This window comes from Hipposideros armiger, unplaced genomic scaffold (assembly GCF_001890085.2).
Source record: "Hipposideros armiger isolate ML-2016 unplaced genomic scaffold, ASM189008v1 scaffold_40, whole genome shotgun sequence".
In the NCBI taxonomy this organism is placed as follows: domain Eukaryota; kingdom Metazoa; phylum Chordata; class Mammalia; order Chiroptera; family Hipposideridae; genus Hipposideros; species Hipposideros armiger.
The window spans coordinates 4,117,183-4,134,768 of NW_017731390.1; the positions used below are offsets into that span (position 1 = coordinate 4,117,183).

Below are 17,586 nucleotides of genomic sequence, written 5' to 3' on the forward strand. Positions count from 1 at the left end.
TAGGAGGACAAAATTATGGGTTGTAAGAGCCTATCTCTTGGGAAGCTTTGGGTTTAGTCACTTCTTTCTGAAGCTCACCCCAGGCCTGAAGGTTACCTCTTTCCACCATGGGCCTCCAACCCCTTCTTAGAGCAGTGCCTGGGAAGGCCCCTCAGCAGGCAGGTCCCCTAAAGTAATTGCTGAGTCTCTACCAGGTCCCGGAACCTTATGAAATTCTGATGAAAAGATATGTCCATCCTCTCAAGAGCATACAACTGGTCCTATTATATAATTTTCCATACGTTTTAAAGGGGTTCATGGCCCCCAGGTAAAGATTCCCTGAGCAAGTCCAACTCCATTTCTGGAGGAGGAAACTCAGGCCCAGAGGGGCCAACAACTCCCCAGAATCTCAGTGTTGCATGAACACTAGCACCCGCTGTTGACTCCTCCAGACATGGAAGGGTGTGACTCATAGTGGGCTGCGGCAGAGGTACAGCACACAGTGGTTGCTGCAGGGCCGTAAGCTGGAGAAGGGGTCCAGGGTCCCTGGCCTCCTTCCCAGGAGCTCTGTCTGAGGCTAAGGGAGAGAACTCCTTAGGGGGGCATCCTGTAAGCACAGGTAGGGCGGAGGCTGGAAGTACACTGCTGCCTTCTTTGTACTCCTGAGCAGGTACCCCTAGCCTATCCCAAGCACTGCAGTGGGTGTGGGCTGCTGGGAGGGAGGGTATGGATGGAGGTGAAGAAGATTGAAGGGACCAAAGGGAGTAGCTGGCACTAGCTTTGCCCAGAGGGTCTTGCTCTGTGCCCCCCCTTCTCCACCTCTGGTATCCATCTCTGCCCTTAGGCCTCCTGTCTCTGGCTCCCAGACTCCCCCTCTTCTTGCATCTCTAAGCCTAGGTAACCTTCATCCCCACACAGTTAATCTCAGGCTGAGGTGGAGGATGCAGGATATGTGTGTCAGACAACAGAACCAAACGGTGGGTTGGCACCACCAGTAGGTTCCTGGGCATCCTCTGCCTCAGGCCAATGGTATTGCTGGTTCAGCCACCCTCAGAGTGAGCACAGAGGAGAGCAAAGGCTACAGTGGGGGCACCAGCTGTTCCCAGCCCTCAGGCTGTGAGCACGTTGTCAGTGGTTCAGCTACCCGAAAAAGCTGCTGTGCTCAGCAGTGCAGCAAATGGGCTAGGGAGGGGTGGGGGGCGGGGTGGGGGTGAGGGTGGTCCAGACCAGCTGCTGGCTGGTGGCAGACCCAAGTGGGGTGTGCAGAAGGCTTGGCTGAAAGGCTTGATGGGGGTGAGGTCTTGATACCTGGAGCCCCTGGCTCAGCATGTCAGGGTGTCTCTGTTTCCATCTTGTTGGTTTAAGGCACTGAGAGACCCAGAGTCCAGTGGGGGAAGAGCTGAACTGGGAGGCGAGAGATGATTTCTGAGACTGGCTTGACCACTATTTTGCTGGGTAACCTTGGGTAAGTTACTAGTCCATCTGGGCCTCAGTTTGACCTTGGGTAAGCCGCCTAATATCTCTGGGCCTCAGTTTCTTCATCTGTGAAAAGGGACACTACCACTTTCCTCACTGGATCATTGAGAGGATTACATAAAATTAAGTTCCTGGCTTGGTTCCTGGGGTGCAGTAGGTGCCTATTTATGTGATTTTCCCTTTTTTTAAGCCTATGAACTGGGTTTCGGACCCCATTTTTTACTTCTACCACCAGAGTCCTAGGAAGGGGGGGGGTGGTCATCCTCCCCCTTCTCCCCCACCAGCTCTAGGGCCTTCCCTCAGGGTCTGGTCCCACCTGGTTTACCTTGCTTTGGTGGTGGTGGGGGAAGGGGGGCTGGAAAGCAGAAACGGGTGAGTGCCTATCGAGAGGGGCAGGTCCCCACCCCCTGCATTATCGCAGCACCGCGTTGCCCTGGCACCCCCGCAGCCCGCCTCTCGCTCCCTCCCGGCTCCCCTCTGCCTATAAATAGCACAGGACGTGCTCGCAGGGAAGCTGACGTGGCACGGCGGCGGGCGGAGGGGAAAGAGGCAGCTCTGCTGGAGCAGGTGGGCGGCGGGCACCGCTGCGGGAGGGGCGCCGCTGCTGGCCCGCTTCGTGCCAGGCTCCCAATGGGCGTGATTGAGTCATCTCAGGGACGCACTGTCCGCGACTGTCCCCACCGCCAGCGTTTCTGCTTCGGGCTTGGGGAGCTGCGGGGACGAGGCTGATCTCGGGTGGGTATTGAGCTCCCAGGCGCGGCGGGTCTCCGAGGGTAGGAACCGTTCTGATGCGATGTGTGCCCGCTCCCTGAACGACTCAGGTGCGCTAGGAACCTGAAAATGACCAAAGCTCCACCCTGTCTCCCTCCAGCATCCCGCAACCCTCTCTCCAGTCCCTTATCTCAATCACCTCCCCAGATCCTACGTCTCAGGTTGCTCAGTGGAAGGGAGTGAAGAGGCTCGGAGACCCCTGCAATGTCAGCCCCAACACCCCTCCGCTCAGAGATCAACAAATTCTTCTACCTACAGGCTTGTCCCCTCAGTACCCCCACCCCCCCACCCCACTCTTTGCCTCTTTCCTTCCTCTATCCCAAGCAGATACACAAAGCAGACAGGTTGGGACAAGAAACATTTAATTAGAAGTCTGGGGGCTCAGCTGTGCCCCAGCAGACCCATCATGCAGCCTCATGTACAGTGGGCATTGGGCCCGCCCCTGGGATATTGCTGAGGGGGCCTCATGGCAGCAAACAGGGCAGTGTGGCTTGAGCCCCCCTTTGCAGGGGAAAAATGGGGCAGGGGCCAGTGGGTAGGAGGATGTGTCCCTCACACTGCATGGGAGGGCATGACTGTGCCCAGGATGGGGGTTGGCATTGGCTGGCATGATCAAGGGCACAAGAGGAGGCTCTGAACTGGGGTGGGGGCAGGGAAGAGGGAGGTTGGCACCAGAATAACAACCTGCAAGGGAGGGATCCTCTGTGTGTGCCCACCCTATCCCCAGGGTCCCTACTCCCTTCCTTTCCTGGTATCCAAACAGAATGAGCCACCTTCCTTGTCTTCCACTCCCTCTTCCTCCCAGGGTGCCGTGTCCAGGACAAGGGAGCAAATACAGCCAGAAAAGGGACCCCTGCAACCGCAGCCCAGCAACCCCCATTGCCTGCAGAGCCCTGAGAGGCCTATATGAGGGAGGGCCATTTAGAGGTCAGCCCTGAGGGTGGGGCTCCTGGGGCAGGCCTGCTGCAGATCCCCTGGCTGGTTGGTACTGCTGCTGGGGACTTTTAGAGTCCTGACAGTAAAATGGGGGTTGTTTTGACCAAGCACGGGACAGTTTTTTGTTCTCAATTGGGTTTCTGTGTTCACGTTGCTCTTGGGTGTCCTTTCCCAGCGAGCTAGGGTAGGGTGAGGCTGCTCTATGGAGACTATTCTGCTAGAAGGGACTGTCTGATTTGCCACACACTCCGCGGACCTCAGCCTTCCCCTCCACTGTGTGCCCAGGTTTCAAGTAATGGGAGAGATTCCTGCAGAGCTTTCCTGAGAATTAATGGAGTGACAGAGGCAGTGAGACCAGGAGGTGGACTCAGGACCCTCCCATAGCTGAGTCTCCTCCCAACCCAGGACAGAAGGCTGAGGGACCAGGAAGGCACCTTCCCAAGGCCCCACCTCCAAAGGGGGCAGCTGCGTGGTCACACACACAGACCCAAGCAGAGGCTCTGTGGGGGAAAGGGAGGTGTCAGTCATGCAAAGCAGCTGTGGGCACTGGGAGGCTCTCTGGAAGAAGCAGCAGCGAAGTTCCCCAGGAATGCCCCCCCAGGGCTGAACTCGGCACAGCAACTGCTTTGGGGGTGCCTGGGCACTGGGTAGACCTACCTGGAGCTTCTCCATTCTTCCCCCCCAACTTTCTCCTCCACCCCCAAGTCCCAGAGGAGCACCCTCCTCAGGGCACCCTGGGACCCAAGAAATAAAACCTTCCTCAGACCAGAAGGCTCCCAAGCCGTGGTGAGTGGCCCCTAGGAAAGAGGCAGAGGGAGGAAAAGTGTGGGCAGATGCCTGTTCCTCAACCCGGGGTTAGAAGCAAAGGCCAGGCATGGGCAGGGGTGGCATCTGGGTTCTCTTGGCTCCTCTCAGATCTCGGTCAGGGCGTCGACTGGCACCAGGCCCCGCTTCTTGCCGCTGCTGACGCGAATGAAGCTGTCAGCATCCTTGCTCCTGCCCACGCCCACACAGATCTGAGACAGAGAGACATGGAACTGAGGCTGGCCCTGCCTGCAACGCTGGCCCCAAGTGCTGCTGATGGTTCCCAGGGGGCCCACTCTAGGGAATGATGCAACCAGCATCAGATGTAGTTCGAGACTTCAACTGGGGTGATGGGAGCAGATCCCATGAGGGTACAGTGAGCAGCAGCAAGACCAGGACATCAGCAGATACCGAGCTGCACTTTTGGGCTGACCTTTGAGAACAGCTGATCTAATGCGGCCCCATTCCCATTTCACAGAGCAGGCAACAGAGGGAAAAGGACTTGCCAAAGTTAAACAACAAGCCAAAGGCTGAGCCAGCATTCAAACTCAAGCCTCTAGACTCCTAATCCAGTGCTCCTCCTCTCCCGAGTCTGTCTCTAATGTAATTCGACCTCATGCCTGTGTTGCCCACCAGCCCCAAATCCCAGCAGGGGAGGATAAGGGGGCCCTGCTATCCCTTCACTTCTAACTTGCCTTCCCTCCCACTGCCAAGCTGCAAGCATCCTCCTCCAGGGCACTCGCCCACCCCTGCTGCCTCTCTCCCATGCCCATCTCTCCTGGCAGTGCCCAGGCACTCACCTGGTTCTCCTTGAGGCTCATGTAGCCCTGTTCCTTGTTCCCGGAGAAGGGTTGGCAGCAGCGCCAAACATTCTCACCTGGCCTCACCCGCTGTACAAAATTGGCTGGGAAGAAGCCAACCCGGTCGCCAATCTTGCCCTGGGGATGAGGCTGGCATGAGCACCAGTGCCACCCCACCCCCCACTGCTTTCTCTAGACCCAATGCCCACTCAGAGCCAATGCCAGATCGTGGGCTTTCTGTATTTGAGCCCTGAGTCGGGTGACTTCTGGGTTGGGAAGAGCATGAGGTGGGCAGAGGGGCAAGGCTGAGGCGGGTGGTGGTGGTGGTGGAGTCAAAGCGAGAGCAAAGCTTGAGGGTTGGTCCTAGGCATGGCTAGGGCCAGTGGCTGAAGGAGGGGTGGTCTTTGGGGCCTGGAGAGAAGGTGAGTCAGCACCCATAGAGAGCAGAGGCTGGTGAGGTGCCTCCGAGGGTCCCTCTGCACCCCACCCTTTCAAGTCACCTTCCACCAGTCCTCGTTAGAGTCATCCACCAGCATGATGCGATCTCCAGGCCTGGGAGGAGAGAGCTGGGCAGCATATGGAGCAGGAGGGACCTGCCCTCCCGCATCCTAACAGTCCCGGCCCCCAGATGTTCTGCATGCCCCACCTCAGCTAGAGGAGGATTCTTGATGCCCTTGGAAGGAGGACACCGTGTGTCCACAGCTCCAGCAGACACTCTCCAGGACAGGGCCAGGGCAGTGGGCCGGAGCCATGCCATCAACACCCATCCCTCTTGGATTCTGGGCAGCTCCTCTCCTCTCTGGGCCCAACAGCCTCAACCATGCCAGGGTAAGGTTTCTGAAGGCCCCCCTCATGTTCCAAGGTCTGGGAACACACAGCCCTGAAGTTGGAGCCAGGCAGCTGCCCAGTGGGGCTGGGCACAAAGAACTTACTGCAAAGCCAGGTCATTGTTCTCCTGGGGCAGAAACTTGTAGAGTGCGACATAGGAATACATGGGCCCCACGTCCTTCCGCAAGGGAGGCTTGGGGGGCTGTGGAAGAGCTCTGGATCAGTGATGGAAGGGCAACACCCTCCTCACTCCGGAGACCCACCATCCACCTGTGCTGACCTTGCTACCTGGGGGCTAAGAGGTGGGACATAGTTTTCCTGGGCCACAGATAGGGAGCAGTCAGCCTCTCCTATCTGGTGTGCTTACACGCCCCTGGAGGGACTGGGCCAGGAATGGAGAAGGGCCAGGGTGCTGCCTGCTGCACCCTGGAACTGCCCAGCCTTGAAGGGAGCAGGAGTGGAAGCAATAGGTCAGTGGTGGGAGGGGTAATACCCCTGCCTCCTGTGCCCACTCACCTTGGCATTGCCATCCCTGTAGACTGAATATAAATGATGGAACAGTGATACTCCCATTCACCCTGCCCTCACCCATCTATGGATCAGTGGCAAGAAGTGACATCCCCTTCCCACCTGGCCTGCCAGGGCTTGGTGCCATCATCACCTCACCTGCTGTCCAGGGCTCTTCTCTGGTCCTGACCCTTCACTCTCGGCTGGAGGGGCTGTGAATACTGGAGATACCAGGGTGGTGCCAAGATGTGAGGCAGCAAGAAGCACCTGCACGGTGCTCCCTTCCTGCCCCAGGTCCCTACCCCCACTCACCACTGTCACCTGGGCACTCCTCCGAGCTGCGGATGCTGCTTTCCCCATCCTCAGTCAGCTCATCCCGCTCACTCTGGGGACAGAGAGAGGGGAGGGTTCATCCCCTGGACCGTCATCCTCAAAGACCCCTGTCCCTGAGGTACCCCTTTGGTGCCCACCATACCAGGCTCCGCGTGGGGGACTCAGAAGTGCTGCTGAAGCTGGAGCGGTTCATCAGTGCCAAGGAGGTGCCATAGCGAAGGGTCTCGTAGATGGGGTCCACCTTCCCGCTGGCCCCTGCCGAGGATTCACCCTCAAGGCCAGGCACCCAGCTGCCAGCCTCACTCTGCCCTGAAGCCCCGTATCATGGCCCTGTCTGCCCCACCAACTCCGGCCACACATACCCGAGGCTGAACTCCCTGCCTCCCCTCCCCTGTCCCGCCTAAGTCTCCCTCACGGCAGGGAGAGCTCCTCCCACGGAGACCATGCAGAAACCTAGGGCATCCTTGACCCCTCACTCGCTTCACTGCCCATATCACTCACTCCATGACCTTGTCCTATCTCCCAAATGTTTCCAGAATCTGCCAATTTCTGTCTCCACTGCTGCCAGCCTAGAATAAGCTACCAAACTGTCCCTTGGCAACTGTCATGACCTCCCAGCCACTCTCCCTGCCTCCCCTCCATCCTCTCCAAGCCACACAGCAGCCAGAACGCTCTGTAAAAACACAAAAATTGCCCCTAGAATAAGGTCCATAGGACAATCCTAAAATGGACCCCAAGGCCTTGCACCCATGGTCCCTTCACATCCTCTCACTCTCACTTCCTTGGATCCAGCCATGTTGTCCTTTCTTTAACTGCCTTTCCTTCCTCAGGTCACCCTCTGCCTACACCAGTCTTCCCCAGATCCTCAGGGGACTAACTTGCCATCCTTCACATCTCTGGGACACCTTCCTGGTCTCTATGGATGAGGATGGTGCCTGCTTTATCATCTTTTTATTCCCTATCCTTCTTTCAGGCATTTATCTGCATACGATTCGTTGATGATTGGTGTGATTATTGGTGTGTCTGGCACTTAGTAAGCGCTCAGTAAAATGTTTGTTGAAGGAGGAATGAATGAATGAATGAATGAACCTTATATTCAGGACAGGAGCATCCAGAGAAGGGAAGTGGTAGTTGTGCCAAGAACTTGACGCGCCAGTGTGACGCAGGTGCCCATCTGAGAAATGCATGGGTTTCTCATTGCACCACAGTGGGATCGGGGGCAACGGGGGGGAGGGGGAACACTCACCAGTGGGTGGGGAGTCTCTGCTTATGGCACAGGCTGGTGGTGGCTCATGCACCAGGAGCGGGGAGCTGAAGTTGCGGCGGAAGGAGGAAGACTATGGCAAGAGGGGCAGAGAGAGGGCATGGGGATGTCACAGTCCACTCAGCACTTGGCCTTCCCCAAGCCCAAAGACCGCCTCACATGAGGAACCAGCCTTGAAGGGTACTCATTCCACCACATGCCAGTCCTGGGAGCCCTCAGCCAGCAGTCTGTGTAAGGTCCCCACTCACCGTCTTGACTGGGCATTGCTGGTGGGAGATCTCCTCAGAGCACCAGAGGTGGACGCTGACTTTGCACGTCTTACACCGCAAGCCCTGCTTGGAGTTTCCTGGGAAGAATTTGGGTTCGGCCGAGAGGGGTTGATTAAGAAAGTATCCATCCATAGACAAGGAGCAAAGGAGGCAGGTCAGGGGGTAGGAAGAGAGCAGGGGTCTGCGTGCCCTCATGCCAGCCTCATACCTACCCCTCTTACATTTAGGGTATAAGCTGGCACTGAAGCCTAACTTGTTAGTAAGCACAACAACACTGGGCAACAGCCCACCCCCTAAAGTGCTCATTTGTCCATTCAGGGTGATGGGCACCCTTAGGACTGGGGGCTCTGACTAGCAAGAGCCCAGGCAGGTCCACGGGCCCACTCCCCACACCCACGCTGGCCCACCCCCTTGCCCGCCTCAGGCACCTACCCACAATAAGCTGGTGGCAAAGCTCGCAGGGGCTGGCTCGCTTGAAGACATGTTCCTGGAAGCTGTGCAGCCTCACTGGTTTGAGTGGTGCCAAGGGACGCGGGACTGGGCAGGGGGAGGGTGCCGGGGTGGGCAGGCCCCTGTCTGTGGCTGCCAGTGGTGGGGAGGGAGGGGGCAGCGGGGTTGGGGGTGTCAGCAGCACCTCGGTGGGGCACTTGAGCTCAGAGCCTGAGCGAAGGAAGAAGTTCTCCACACTCTTACTTCGGAGGATGGTCTTGAGGGAAAGTGAGCGCTTGAACCGCTGGAGCTGAGAGAAGAAGAGGGGCTATGACTGGAGGCCCGAGAGGGGGATGGCTCCCCTCCACCATGTCTCTTTGGTCAGTAGCAGCCTGAAGGCTGAGGGCCAGAGGTGAGATGAAGTACTAAGAGAGAGGCTGCCAAGTTCCAGAAAGTGGGTCATAATCCCAGATGCCTACAGGAGCCAGGCAGGTAACCTCCATGAGCAAGGGAGTTCTGGCTGGGAAGGCATTATAACTAGGAGTAGTGGGGACTGTGGCGAACTGGACAGCCAAGGAGCAGCTACTGGTTCTCGCTAGTCAACTGAGGCTAGTCCGTAGGCCCAGCCCAGTGTGGTCTGATTTTCCAATTTTTCAAAAGAAATCTAGACTTTTATGTGCAATTGGATAGAGATAAATTTAAGGGGTTTTATTTCCTTTTTTCTTTGCAGAAATGGCAGTGTACTATTTTTCCTGCACCTTGTTTTTTCTCACTTAACAGCAAATCTTGGAAATCATTCCATACCAGTACATAAAGAGTTCCATCATTCTTTTTTATGGCTACACAGGATTTCATTATACGGGTGTACCATTTACTCAAGTTAAAAAGAATACTTCGGGAGCCAAACAAAACACACCAGGTCCCCAGTTTACCACCTGTGTTCTTGAGCAAAGTCGGAGTGGGGGATTGCTCATCCCGGTCCCTCATCCTCAAGGCTGATTTTTCCTCCAGAACGCCCTTCCAGCCCATCCTCTACAATCACCTCATCACCTGCACAGCTCTGCCCTAGTTCAGATCCAGCACCCCCAGTCTGGTTCAGAGCCACAGACCCTTGCCTCCACCTTGCTTATTCCCACCTGCTCTCCATACAGCTGCCAGGGAGGTGGTCCCTGACCCTGCTAAAAACTTTTCATGGCTCTTCAGGACCCAGCCAAGGCCCTTGCCCCAGTCATGAGACTCTGCGGCTTGGCCAAACTCACCTTTCCAACCCATGCCTTCTGCCTGCAGCCACACATGAGGACTTGAACTTATTCATGTTTCAATGCCTCAGAGCTTTTAACTTACTTGTCCTCTTCTCTGCCTTATCCATTTAATATCCTTTTTATCCTTCAGGGTATCCAGTGACTTCCTCTTCCCAGAAGCTGTCTCTTCTGAAGGAATTCCTTTTAGTGAAACCACTCCCTCCTCTGCACCCAGTACCGACTTCCATTATAGCTCTAGTCAGGTTTATGTTGTCATTCATTTCTCACTCTCCCAGAAGGCTGTGAGCCCCTTGAGGGCGGGGATAGTTTCTTCAAATCCCCACACAGGGCCTCAACATATCGTAAGCGCTCAGTCAACACTTGTTGAATAAATAATAAGCAAATGGCTGGAATCCTAAACGGAGCCCACGTTTTGGATTCTGCAGTGAGGCCAGAAATATTTCCACTGCTCACCCAAACATACCCTTCTTGAATCTGCCCAGAGTGAGGCCTGGAAAATACTCCACCCAGATCTTTGCTCCTTCTCCTGGTGAGAGCTCCCTTACTCTTGCCCACTCCTTTCCACCAGTGATAGAAAAGGGGGGCCAGAGGCCTGGCTTCAGGAAGGGAGACTTGGCCAGGGTTTCCAGCTGGCACACCCGGCAGACTATGTGTCACGACTGCCAGCCTGACAACTGTGCCAAGAGGATGGAAGTGGTGCCCCCCCCCCCAGCTATAAGGGAGGCCAGTAGGCAGCAAGATGGAGCAGGGAGCAGACAGAGAGATGTTTGGGCACAAGACGCCCTGGTGTGCCAGCTGGGAAGTCAGAGCCCTAGGGTGTCTGGCACTCTGAATTGCCCAGCTCCGTCCAAATGCAGCTTCCTGGACAGCACTGTGGGCTTCTTTGTGTGTCTATGAGAAGCAGGGCCCCAGGCCCAGATGCCTGTGCTTTGGGGCAGAGGTGGAAGGCCAGAGGGACAATTAATTAGAACACAAATGTGCTTTATGGGCCAATGTGGCTCTGGGGGGCTCTGACAGGCCCAGAGGTGGGTGAATCACTCACTGTTCTGCCCAGGGTCCGTGGACATAGAGTACATGAGGTCTCTGAAAGGATGTGCTGGGGGCGGGAGCAAAACTAAGCCTGCTGTCTGATGGCAAGTCACTTCACTTCCTCTCTCTGAGCCTCAGTTTCCCCACACCCAAGAGGAAGGAGGCAGGTTGCTCTCTAAGCAATGCAAAGCCCTGGGTCCAAAAAGCAAAAACATAAACTTACAGATATAATGAGGGGCTGTCATTGTCAGAGGCCTGGAAATGAGCTAGCACTTTATATGCAGTATCTCATGAACCCTGGCACGACCCTCTGAGATAGTGACAATGATCGTCTCACTTTTCAGATGAGGAACTGAGACTCATAGAGGTCAAGTTGCTTAACTCATCGCAAGTCCTCAGCTGGTACATAGCAGAGCCAGGGCTTGAGCCCAAGTTACCAGTAGCATCCTGCTGCTCTGGGCCTCACCTTGGCCCTTACCTCTGCCCCTCAGTTGCGCCATAGGCTCGTCCACCGGGTCAATCATGAAATTTAGGATTAGAAGGGATTTGAAAGACTGACCACCTAAAACAGTCCCCACTCTATCACCCTGCATCTGCCCTCTGAATAGTGCCTGATTCTGTTGGTCTCCTCTGTGACGGGCGGCCCACCCTCTTTTGGGACAGTCATTCCATCTTTGGGCAGCTGAAATCACTGGCAAGTGCTCCCCTATATAGAGCTGAAACCTGCCTCCTTGTCATTTTTGCCTATCAGCCCTTGTTCCTCCATTTGCTCCAGAAAGGGCTACTCCCTGTTACACACATCAGTCCTTCAGCTATTTGAAGACATCGATCATGGTCCCCCTCCCAAGGCCATTATTTCCATAGTAATCCTTACAGGATGAGATTTCAAGACTCGACTCTCCAGCCTGTGCCCTTTCCTGGTGGCTCCCTGGCTTCAGTGCCAAGAGCCACCTCTGCAGGGTTGCAGAGGCCTATGGAACAGAATGTTCCCCAGTACCAGGGCAGCCCCTGCTCTGCCCACGATGCCCTGGCTCATCTGTGGGCCCCAGATGTGGTGGCTGGCAGATGTCAAGGGCTGTGGCTGGATGACAGGAAGGGGGAACCTCTGCCAAATGCCTGCCCAGAGATCTGGCTTGGCTACCCAAACCTCATTTTGGCTCAGCTTGGCCAGGTATTTCCACTCCTGAGACTCCTATTTCCCCATCTCCTTGCCAGCTAGTTTTCTGGTGCCCCCACTGTCCCAGGACCCATTCCCTGGCCTAGGAAGAAATTGCCATGTACCCTGGCGAGCTGGCCCACCTGAACCCTATTCCTTCTGAATGTTCCAAGAGCTTGTCTGGATTAGAGCCTGAACCACCAGGCCTATTCTTCTGAATCCCTTCCCGGAGGCAGGGCTGACCTGCCCACCTCCCCACACCCTAGATGGTCCCTTCTTTCCTTAATTCCTCAAAGCACCTCCTCACTTCCCCCCAGCTCCTGACAGAGCCCTAAACAGCTGGTGGTGGGTGGCGGTGGACTTGGCACAAGCTGATTTAGATGGCAGAGCTGGCATGGCAGGGTCTTCCCAAGGGGTGATGGCAGGCACTATGTGATACTATGGGAATGGGGACCCAAAAAAGGTGATATTGATACTAGGAAGGTCACTGAGTAGCTTGGGTGCAGGGATGAGACCCAACCTTAGGATGAGCAGGAGGCTGGACTTTGGCTAGCAAGAAATGCCTAGGGGGCCCCACACACTGATATATAAGCCTGGAATGTTGGCTTCACTGCCTGATGGGCACCAGCCCCCTCTGTTGTACCTGCCTCAAGTTGAGTTGGATGGGCAGCCACCAATCCACTCCCTTCCTTCTCTCCCACTCCTACAGCCTGGAGACAGAAGTTTCTTTGAGGCAGGTTGGGGGAGGGAGGGTAAAAGGAGGCTGGTAAGGTCCCTGAATTATTCTCTCTTTGCCCAACTCTGCCTTTCTGACCTCCAGCCTAGCCTGTGCTGTTTTTACTGAGTTCTTCACAAGGGGAAGTATAGGGGAGGGGGGCAAAGGTACAGGGCTTCAACTGGTCTAGCACAGCGGGTCCAGGTCAGATGTGCACTACCCCTCCTCCCCTGCTCCTGGGATCTCCATGGCTCAGACCCAGAGGTGATGGCATTGGAGGGTCCTTGGGCTGGAAAGAGGGTGGTACAGACCTTCCAGGCCCGGACCGCCCCCTCCCCACGCAGCTGAGCTTGCAACTTGCTGATTGCTGAGGCAGCAAGCAGCACTGCCCAGGCTCCTGCCTGCTTTCACTCCTGCCTGCTTGTGGAGAGCTCTTAAAGGAAGGGGCAGAGCTGACAGGCCTTGGCGTGGGAAGCAGGGCAGGGCCTGGGAGGCCCCCAAGCTCCTGGGAAGCAAGCATAGACATTATGTATGTGTGTACAGGGTGACTAGAAGGCAACTGAGAAGGTCGGAGGCCTTGGAACTCAGGATGGGGCTCAGCTCCTGGGACCCTCTGCCTGAAAGAAGCTGTCACAGATATTCCAAGCAATAGCCTTCCACCCTAGCTCCTCACTCCTTTCCCAACTGACACTTAGCTCTCTGAGGAAAAATTAATTCTGTGTTCTGAGAGCTCAGGGTCTCATTCTTAGAAGGGGGCAGGAGAAGGTCAAGTGTTTATCTGAAGATTTGGACATGGAGACTCACTGGGTCTCTCTGGTTTAGGGATGGGGAGCTTCCTGGGGTGCCTCAGCCAGACTCCACCCTGGCCCTCCTCATCTCCCCCTGGTCACTCCCTTGATGACTTTGACCTTGAATTAACCTCATATCCTGGGGGGGTGGGGGGTGGTCAAGACAGGAAGATGGGCACCGGAGAGAGTTATAGATGAGCTAGTGATACCAGGGAGCGCCAAAGACCCTATCCATTTCTGGTCCTAACTGCCCCCCTCCTCACATGGATAGTAGAAGCAGAGTGGGAACAAAACACCCCGTGGAAGGGAGAGGGAAGTGAGTCTTAGCCTGAAGTCTAAGGAGGGGGGGCATGGAGCGCCCTAGACACAGTCGCTTCTTTCCCCATCCCCAGGCCCGTTCAGGTTGTTTCTGCAGAACTTCTTGCGGGGCAGTCTCGAACACCTCGAACTTGAGGAGGGAGCAGACAGATTGCGTGAGTGGGGGTGGGTGGGGTGGCGTTGAACGCCAGCAGCGCTCTCACCCTCCTCACCCTCACCCTCAGTGCCAGGAGTCTGGGCTCTTCGCCTGACTTCAGTGGGGAATAATTTATTCATTGTGACTCCCGCAAGAGTAACAATCATACATAATTAGGGTTAATTATGACATTCATTAATTATGATTTCTCTTTTTGCTTTTACCCGCCCGACCCCATCCCACCCCCGTCCCGCTTCCGGGGTGGGGAGTAGGGATGCCTGTCTTTCTGCTCCGAAGCCGCAACAACAGTCCCCCGGTCCCCGCCCGCGCTGGCCCGCGCTGCCGCAGCCCTTAGCGTGGACTCGAAAAGCTGCGCACCCCCGGGCCGCGGCCTCACGTCCCCGAGCCTAAGCCTGTTGGGAGGGGGGAATGCAGGACTGCAGCGGGTCAGAGAGAGACATCCAGAGAGACTCGGAGATAAACAAATATATACAGACGCGAAGAGAACCCAGGAGAGACGCTACAGAGAGATACCAAGACAGAGACAAACAGGTTGTAGAGACATTTTCTGGGCGGGGTGGGGGGGGAGAGGAGAGAGGCTGAACTACATCCAGAGACCTGGCGGACACAAGAGGGGAGAGCCTCGCACGCACACGGGCGCGTACACCGGCCCACAGCCGCTACACACCGCTACACACTCCCTCCGCCTTCGCTGCGCCGACTCCCTCCAACAAAGCCGAGTTACAACCTCCCTGGAGGGTCGCGGTAGCGAGTCCGTTCATCACGCGCGTAAGGGCGTGTCGTGCTTGTGTGATGGGGGCTCCTGGTGGCCCCTTGTCGCGAACCCGCTCTGCCAATCGGAGCCTTAAGGATCACACCGGCCCCGCTACTGTGACCCCAGGGCACCCGAGCCCACAGTGGAAACTGTGTCCGGAGGACGGCGCCAGGGCCGGGGGAGCACCGGACAGGGGTCCAGGCCTCGCGCCTCCCGAGTTACCTTCGTTTCCTGGAGGGCAGAGACGGTCCCCGGGGGCGTGTGGGTGGCCGCGTCATCTGGTTCATTCTCCTTCTCGCTCATTTCGGTCATGGTTGGGGGAGAGGGGATGAGAGGGTGCCGAGACCCGACGGCCCGCTGGGGGTGGGATGCAGGTGACTGGCGTCTCTCTGGGACCCTGAAGCCCTTCTCCGAAGACTGCCCCCCACTGAACCCCAGGAGAAACCCCCGCCCAGGCAAAGCAACCCCTCACTCCCGGGCGCGGGCTGAGAAAGTTCCCGGGTTGGCGGGTGAGGGAAGGTAATTACACGGAGCAGCAGGAGTGGGACGACCCCAGGAGTGAGTACCGAGGGTCTGCAGAGGATGCTGCTCTGAGCCAGGGCAGGAGGGAAGTGGGGATGCAGGGATGAGCCAAGGGAGGGAGCAACGGAGCTGTCAGTGTCCGGCCGGCACTGCCGTCCTCTGCGCCCGCCCCCCATCCCCCCCTCCCCCACGGGCCCCAGCCCCGCACCCGGCAGCCCCCTCCGCCCAGTCCTCGCCTCCCAACTTTGATTTAGGAGGTCGCCTGGTCCCTCCCCTTTCCCTCAGCCGCTCCCCTGCTCTGCCATGCAAATCAGGTTCTCAGCTATTGGCTCCCGCGGTGGCCAGGAGGACGAACTGGGCGGAGCCTGGGGGGCTTGACAAGAAGGGGAGGGGCTTGGAGGGTGCTGAAGTGGAGGGGGCAGTTTTACACTGAAAAATTCGGAATGGGGGCATGACAAGGTTGAGGGAAGGCTTGGGAGATCATATTAGAGTCTGGATGGGGCTTGAAGAAATACAAATAGGTTGGATCTGCAGAAGGATGGCTGAGAATGAGATCCAAATTAGGACTTACTGATAGCGAAGTGGAGGAAGAATGGGAACCCTTCTACCCCATTACCTGGTTATCTCTCTGCCCTTGAGATACTCTCTCCAAATATACACAGCCCTGGCCTTTGTGGTAGGGGTTTCCTCAAGCAGAGAAGGGACAACTTAACATCATGTGTCAAAGGCCAGGCCTGGCAATTGCTGTTTGATGAATGGAAAGCAGTACAACTGTGTCAAGTTCCAGTCTTGTTGTCTGGACTTCAGCATAGAAGGGGCCTCAGTCACCACACCTAAAGACCCCTAAATTTCTCCACCCATCCTACAGATCCTACCATAAATGGAGTTAGATCAGGAGGTAGGGAAAGGTGGGTGAGGGGTGTGTGTGTGTGGGGGGGGGGCAGATGTGCTCTGTCCAATTGGCCTGAAGACATCTCTTCTTCCCCCGCCCAAAGATTTTATTGGGGAATTGGGGGAGGGGAACAGTGTTGGGGAATTAGGGAAGGGGACCAGCCAAGTTGTTGTCCTTCAATCTTAGTTGTGGAAGATGCAGCCAGCTCAGCTCCAAGTCCAGTCACGCTGCTCAGCTCAAGGTGCTGTGTTCAATTAGTTCCAGGTGGGTGTAGCCACCATCCCATGCTGGAGTTGAATCAGCAGCCTTGTTGTTAAGAGTGCACGCTCTATCCACTGAGCCATCTGGGCAGCAGCTCAGCTCAAGGTGCTGAGTTCAGTCTTTAGTTGCAGGCAGGCTGTAGCCCACTATCTCAAACAAGCAACCTTGTTGTTAGGAGCACGTGCTCTCACCAGCTGAGCCATTCTGCCACCTGTTGGCAGCTCAGCTTGGGCGCAGCTCCCTGGCCCATGTGGGAATTGAACCAGTGACCCTGTTGCTCAGAGCTCGCACTCTTGAGCAAGCTCTTAACCAACTGAGCCACTCGGCTGGCCCCTGAAGGCATCTCTTCTAATGCTTGTCGTTTACCTGCCATTTCCCCAAGTCCCCTTCCCTCACCTCCTGCCCTCTCTGTCCCTGACCAAAAGGTCTAGCTTCATCTCTTGGCCTGTCCAATGAAAGGGAAGTAAGTTGGGGGTTGAGAGAATCCTTCCTTAGATGTGGGCGGAGAGATTTCTGGACCTGTCTCCCTCTTTCTTATCTGCTGTGGGTGATGAGATGGGTGGGTGGGTGGTACTCAAGAAGGTCCTGCCTTTATGCTAGCCCTGGAGGAGGGACTGAACCCTGTGTCCCCCCTCCCTCCTGCACATGCACATAGCCATTCATGCAATCTCTGTCTTCCCAAGGGTGACCTCACCATTGGAGTACAGCTCAGGTTACTGTGTCCAGGAATAGAGATTTATTTGCCGGTGGCAGAAGTAGGACAAGGGCAGATGTGAGGGTTTGTGTTTGTGGGGGCTTAGTTCCCTCCCCCTCTACATCTACCCTCTGCAGCCGCAGACTCTCTGAGTGCTAGCTTTCCTGAAAGGAGCTTTAGAAGAACCTGGCCTCAGCCCTCAAACCAGTCTCCCCAAAGGCCCATTCATTACCAGCCTTCTCCCAATCCCCTCTGCAGGCTGCCCTCCTCCCACTTGCCCAGCCCAGGTCACCCCAACATCCCTTCCCTGGGCAACTGAGCTGTAAGGGATGCTTGGAGCACCCTGAGATAAGGTCATCAGGCCCACCACCTATCCTGGATTGGAGCAAACAGGGACTTTTGCATTTGGAGACCTCCTGGGGGAGGTAATCTGCCTTCCCACCAAACAGCAGAAGCTCTAGTTTCCTTAGAGTTCAGTACCTGTTTAGTCACTAATTAACTGTGTGATCAAATCTTTTAAAGCCTTGATTTCTTCATCAACAAAATGGATGTAGTGCCACCTCACTCTTAAGAGAATGAATGCGGTAATGCAGTATGTCACTTAGCCCAGGGAAGACAGGCAGGGAAAAGTAATTTTCTTCT

The 17,586-nt window shown here is 56.1% G+C and overlaps 1 protein-coding gene across 2 annotated transcripts; it reads right to left on the minus strand.

Moving 5' to 3' along the window:
• Window positions 1–2,571: 2,571 nt before the first annotated feature.
• Window positions 2,572–15,347, minus strand: STAC2 (SH3 and cysteine rich domain 2). 2 transcript variants are annotated; one of them, XM_019638468.1, is made up of 12 exons: window positions 15,142–15,347; window positions 14,798–14,932; window positions 8,400–8,706; window positions 7,947–8,044; window positions 7,681–7,771; window positions 6,577–6,689; window positions 6,414–6,486; window positions 6,261–6,322; window positions 5,699–5,796; window positions 5,267–5,318; window positions 4,767–4,904; window positions 2,572–4,178 (listed from the first exon to the last, which is right to left on the minus strand). In XM_019638468.1, the coding sequence occupies exons 1-12, from the start codon at window positions 15,271–15,273 to the stop codon at window positions 4,074–4,076; spliced, it is 1,404 nt and encodes a 467-aa protein (XP_019494013.1). In that variant the 5' UTR covers window positions 15,274–15,347; the 3' UTR covers window positions 2,572–4,073. The 2 variants fall into 2 exon arrangements, with proteins under 2 accessions (XP_019494013.1, XP_019494012.1); XM_019638467.1 differs by having other exon boundaries at window positions 15,103–15,347.
• Between the last annotated feature and the right edge of the window lie 2,239 nt (window positions 15,348–17,586).